Source organism: Lolium perenne, chromosome 3 (genome assembly GCF_019359855.2).
Source record: "Lolium perenne isolate Kyuss_39 chromosome 3, Kyuss_2.0, whole genome shotgun sequence".
Lineage (NCBI taxonomy): Eukaryota > Viridiplantae > Streptophyta > Magnoliopsida > Poales > Poaceae > Lolium > Lolium perenne.
Window position 1 is genome coordinate 28,260,504 of NC_067246.2, and position 6,191 is coordinate 28,266,694.

General features: G+C 51.3%; 1 protein-coding gene across 1 annotated transcript; it reads left to right on the top strand.

Annotated features, from left to right (window-relative positions):
* Positions 1 to 2,330: 2,330 nt before the first annotated feature.
* LOC127341037 (uncharacterized) lies at positions 2,331 to 5,322 on the top strand. The gene is made up of 2 exons (XM_051366804.2): positions 2,331 to 2,540; positions 4,606 to 5,322. The coding sequence occupies exons 1-2, from the start codon at positions 2,331 to 2,333 to the stop codon at positions 5,320 to 5,322; spliced, it is 927 nt and encodes a 308-aa protein (XP_051222764.2).
* The last annotated feature ends 869 nt before the right edge of the window (positions 5,323 to 6,191 follow it).

A 6,191-nucleotide genomic window follows, 5' to 3' on the forward strand; every position in this document is an offset into this window, starting at 1 on the left:
GTCTATGTACTTTGTCGTAATGCCCAATTAAATCTCACAATACTCATCATATCATGTATGTGCATTGTAATGCCCTCTTTATTTGTCAATTGCCCAACTGTAATTTGTTCACCCAACATGCTATTTATCTTATGGGAGAGACACCTCTAGTGAACTGTGGACCCCGGTCCATTCTTTTAATCGAATACAATCTACTGCAATACTTGTTCTACTGTTCTCTGCAAATAATCATCATCCACACTATACATCTAATCCTTTGTTACAGCAAGCCGGTGAGATTGACAACCTCACTGTTTCGTTGGGGCAAAGTACTTTGGTTGTGTTGTGCAGGTTCCACGTTGGCGCCGGAATCCCTGGTGTTGCGCCGCACTACATCTCGCCGCCATCAACCTTCAACGTGCTTCTTGGCTCGTACTGGTTCGATAAACCTTGGTTTCTTACTGAGGGAAAACTTGCCGCTGTACGCATCACACCTTCCTCTTGGGGTTCCCAACGGACGCGTGCTGTACGCGTATCATGCCAACATCGTCGTACTTCAGCTTGAAGTAGGGGTCAAACTCTCGAACGTCATGGATGATATTCATGAACAAACCCTTGCTCATCTTATAGCGGTGTCGAAAATTGTCGGCATGTGTTGCATCTTCCGCGAAGTAGTCGTTGTGTAGCATGGGATGCCCCTCCATCCTCTGTCGGGGCTTCGATTTTTTTCTTCCCGGCTTTGAACCCCCGCGGCACGGCCTCTTCTTCTTCTCCGCGTCGGTGTCTATTATGTTTTGCAGGGACGCGACGATCGATTAATGCTCCCGAAGGTCGTTGTCGAAGGCTTGCTTTTCCTCCATCATTTCCACGATCATCTCGTTCTCGCTATCCATGTCTGAAGCAAAACAAATGGTTAAAATTCATCCACGGTAAATGAGGCAATGAACATCGACATGTCGCTCCTACCAGACAAACCGCCAGGCACCTTCTATGCGTGGAGGGGGGGGGGGGGGGGCGGATTGGCCGACGCGTTCTGGGACGCGTTGCCGAAGCGACGGCAGAGAAAACGATGGTGAGTGAGCCAGTCGTCACGATGGTGTCTGACACACGAGGAATTGTCCGTCGAGACCGCCAGAAAATCGGGTGGGGACGGAGGGGTGGGAGGCGCGGGAGGGGAGACGCGATGAAATATAAAGGCGGGAACCAACCGTTCGGGATGCGGCCGCCACCATGTGGGTACTCGCCTCGTTTTTCGCTCTGTCCGACGCGTCCGAAGCGTCACATGTGGAGTGGAGATGGCCTCTGGATGCCAAACACCGTATTGGGCCACGTCGGGCAGAAAGTGCCTTTGGGGCGCGCAACTAGCGCCAGTTAAATGTTCGACACGTCATAAGAAAACAATTGGTTCTAAGGTATCAGACACCCGGCTTCAAATGCTTAAGATGATCTGTTGAAGTAGCGTTGTATATAAAAATATCATCGACGAAGACCAAGATAAATTTGCGCAAGTATGGAGCCAGAATGTTGTTCATTGTACTCTGAAAGGTAGTAGGTGCGCCAGACGGCATAACTTTATACTCGAAACGGCCATGATGAGTTTGTTGATACCGTTTCTATCCGGAAGAGATGCTCTAATCGCAATGTACTAGTACTAGTTGGAGTATCTACTCACGCCTCCTTCGTCCCCAAGCCCTCAGGAGAAAAAAGAAACAAAATTGGAGAGTGGATCTGACAAGTGTGGACCATATAACTTTATAAAAGAACCAAAAAAAAAATAGAAATAGTCTCACGGATGTCTCCTTAGTCATGGCACGTCATCAAACGAATTAAATGGAATGATGAGTGCCTTTTGCAACCATTAGAGCAAGGGTGGAAGTTTTTCTGAGAAAATTTTAAACTGTGGTAGTTTTTTGAAATCTCTACCTGTAATGTGATACTCCCCTGCAGGTAGTACTATTTTGCAATTTTCTCCCCTGCAGATTTGCTTCCATATTTGCCTCTCATAAATTTCTGCTAACTCTCTCCTTTTATTCTCCCTCTTTCCTAATGTTGCCGCACCAGACTCCTCGTTCAGTTCCACCACCGTGCATAGCCAATCAAGTTCCGGTTTTAGAAGATTTGTTGGAGTAGAAGAGTTAATTTAGTGTGAATCGAGGAGTTAATACCATGCGTATGCCATTAATCGTCTCCTTTTTTTTTTAGGAAACTGGTAACTGATAAGAGGGGCACCTTCGGCAGAAAGATGCTAAACTTCACGAAAAAACGTATTTACCTCACGCCTCCTTCATCTCCAAGCCCTCTTCCCCGCAATCTCCATTCCTCTCATCCACAGCGGCAAAGCAAGATGGAGCATGGCGGCAAGAAGCCGAGGCTGCAGTTGCCCAACCTCCAACCTCACTCTCAATGAACAAGTTAAGAAAGAATCCAATCAAGATGAGCAGGAAGCCAGCAAAGCGATCGTACTGGCCACCGGCCCCGTGGTCAAGCTCGTCATCGAATTCGACAAGCCCTTGCTTGACTGCCCGCTCTGCTGCTTGCCCTTGAAGCCCCCCGTGTTGCAGGTACGAACCCTCGTATCCATTCATCTTGCTTGATCCATTGGGTTCACATCTATATTCTTGTTGTTGTTTTTCCATTCAATCTTGAAGGAGTTGATTCTCTCAACTCACTAGCTAGCTATTCTCTCTGCTGCGTCGCACAGCTCTCCGGTGAACAAATACACAAGAGTTTTGGTGCCCTCACGGCTTTTCTCTTCTCTGTATTTCTTGACCGAAAGGAAACATGCTTACACTGCCTTAAATAGGCCACACACGCACCCACTAACTCCACTAATTCATGCATGACTTAAAACGTTTCCTAGAATCACTCTAGGCACCACGCGACCCGGCCACAGCTAGCTACTAACAAACTCCGCATGCGCTGATTAAGCAGGCTACACCGAGTCTCACGGCAGCTCCCTGGCTTCAATACTAATCCATGCAGAACCGCGTCACACGGCCGCAACGTCAGCTTCACGCCGCACATCACCTCTCTTCATGCATGGACTCCTACTGAAACCATCAGCGACACTGCAGCTGTAAACCTATACTGACACGACTAGCTAGATGCACATATAAAATAAATATGCAGATACATATATCAAGATTAAACCCAACAATCAACTCCCTAATCTTGATATCCATTCTTCACCCAGCTTCAAAGGAGGGCTGGTTCATCGTCGGCGTAACCTTTCGCCAACAAGGCCTTCTCCTCCTTCTTCTCAGGACACTCCCAAGCAAAATGTCCAAATTCATCACAGTTGTAGCACTGGACCTGACTCTTGTCCCGGCGGCCTCCAGCACGGCCACGACCGCGGCCGCGTCCTCCCAACATGCCATGCCCCCTCGTCATGAGGAGTTTATCCTCTTCACCTTCCTCCTCCTGTCCCTTGAGGATTTCCTCATGTGCCTTCAATGATCCAAAGGCCTCCTCCATGGACATCTTGTTCACGTCGCAGAACAGCCCAATGGATGAAGCGACGTTGATGTACTTCTTGGAGACGACTCGCAGCAGCTTCTTCACGACGTACTTCTCCTCCATCGGGTCTCCAAGCTCACGGATGCGCCCCACGAGCGTCGTGAACTTCGCCGCAAAATCATCTACGGACTCTGCATAAGACATCTTGAGGCCATCAAACTCCAAGCGCAAGGACTGGATCCTTGCCTCCCGGACGCGCTCGACGCCGACATGCATGGAGCGCAGCGCCGCCCACACCTCCGCTGCGGTCTCCTTCTCCGCAACTCGCAGCAGCGTCTCGTCGTCGATGCCTTGGGAGATGATGGTCATGGCCATCTCCTCCTTGCTCCCGTCGGCCTCCGTGGCCGAGCTCTCCGGATCAACGACGCTCCATGCGCCATGTACACGCAGGATGTACTTCATCCTCATGGCCCATGCCGCGAAGTTGGTCCTCGTCAGCAGCGGCACCGACACCTTGCCGGCGGCCGCTGCCGTCGCCGCCGCTGCGCCTGCCGTCACCATGGCTCCACTCGCCTCAGCTGCGTCACGCGGCATCCGGCTCTGATACCAAATGAAGGAGTTGATTCTCTCAACTCACTAGCTAGCTATTCTCTCTGCTGCGTCGCACAGCTCTCCGGTGAACAAATACACAAGAGTTTTGGTGCCCTCACGGCTTTTCTCTTCTCTGTATTTCTTGACCGAAAGGAAACATGCTTACACTGCCTTAAATAGGCCACACACGCACCCACTAACTCCACTAATTCATGCATGACTTAAAACGTTTCCTAGAATCACTCTAGGCACCACGCGACCCGGCCACAGCTAGCTACTAACAAACTCCGCATGCGCTGATTAAGCAGGCTACACCGAGTCTCACGGCAGCTCCCTGGCTTCAATACTAATCCATGCAGAACCGCTTCACACGGCCGCAACGTCAGCTTCACGCCGCACATCACCTCTCTTCATGCATGGACTCCTACTGAAACCATCAGCGACACTGCAGCTGTAAACCTATACTGACACGACTAGCTAGATGCACATATAAAATAAATATGCAGATACATATATCAAGATTAAACCCAACAAATCTGTGGTACATTTGATTTCACTTGTGTGGATGGATGGATGCAGTGCCGGGCTAAGCACGCGGCGTGCAGCGGCTGCGCTGCGAGCTGCTCGAACAAGTGCGCGTTCTGCGTCGATGGCGGCGGCGTGTACGAGCACATGGCTGGACCCCTACGTCCTGGCGGCCAAGGTCAGGTGCCCCAACGAGGCCTACGGCTGCCGGAGCTCGGTCCCCTACTGCATGGCCGGCGACCACCAGCTGGTGTGCGCGCACGCGCCCTGCTGCTGCCCGGAGCCCGGCTGCATCTTCCTTGGCTCGCCGCCGACGCTCCGCGACCACCTCGCCTCGCACCACAAGTGGGTCGTCACACCCATCACCTGCGGCAAGTGCATCGTGCTCGAGATGTAGCCCACGGAGCAGCGTCGCCTGCTGTCCGCCGACGAGGGGGACAACGTCTTCCTCGTCGTAGTGAGCGCGGCGGCGCCGGAGAGCGCCACGTCAAGGTGGTTCGCGTCCGGGCCAGCGCGGAGGAAGGGCCGGCGTGGTACAGGTGCAAGGTGTGGACGCACGCGCCCGTGGACGCGGAGACGGGATGCAAGGACGTCCTCATGCTAGAGGCCAAGGTGAAGAGCTGCGCTAAGCCCTTCGAGGACGCGGCCATGGAGGTCGGTGGCCGGTGCCTGCATGTGCCTTCCGACACGCCGCCGGCTGCGGAAGGGATCGTCCTGCGCGTGCGCATCGACAAGCTCGAAGTCCCGAGCTGCTCCTCTTCTAGCAGCTGATTAGTTTAGTCAGCATATTAAGCGCGCGCGTGACTCCTCATCCACAGCTGATTACAATTCCGAGCTCCCGTTCTTGTTAGCACAAGATTTGTTTACTTTAGCTATCATATTAAGCTGAGTAGAAATATCCCTACTCTCATTTGCAATTAGCTGTGTCTGCATTCTTTTTTTTTTTGACACTTCCGAGTTTCTAAAAAACTAGCAAAATTGCCCCTGCGTTGCACCGGGTTAAAAAAAAGACTACTGCAGGTCATGCGAAAGTGATGACGTGCATGAAGGGTTGCCTCCATGGCAACGAAAACAAGATCGTGCTCCATGCAGGTACTCTTAGCGCCAAAATTAGCCGCCACCGTCGCCATCGGTTGACGAAGCAGACGAGACCTTGTTGCGCTTGTGGTGACGCAATGTCCGCTTCAACTATGTGACCTCGTTGTGTGCTTGTGGTCGTGCAGTGTCTGCTTCGACTATGTGACATGGTTGTGAGGTCACTGAACATGGTGTGCTTCCTAGTTGCATCTAGGATCTTGATTGAGAACCTAGACGTGACAACATTCGAGCAACAATCGATGAATGACCAGTCAATAACGTCCGCAACAAAGTCCGTCAAGTGGGAACTACAACATCTAGGCTAGTGATGTTGCTGATTGAGTTAGACAAGAAAGGAGTTTGTTTAGTTGTCGGGGCCAGCTAGGTACAACTTGAGTTGATAGCCCTAGAAGCGGAGGTGGAGCGAGCAACGACCGGAGTGAGGTGGCGCCGATGGAGAGTTCGAGATAAAACAAAGCAAAATTGCTGAATTTTGCACCTCACAAATTGACATAAAATTAAAAGATGATTTTTTAAGGCAAATGAAACCTGAAGCTAGATTT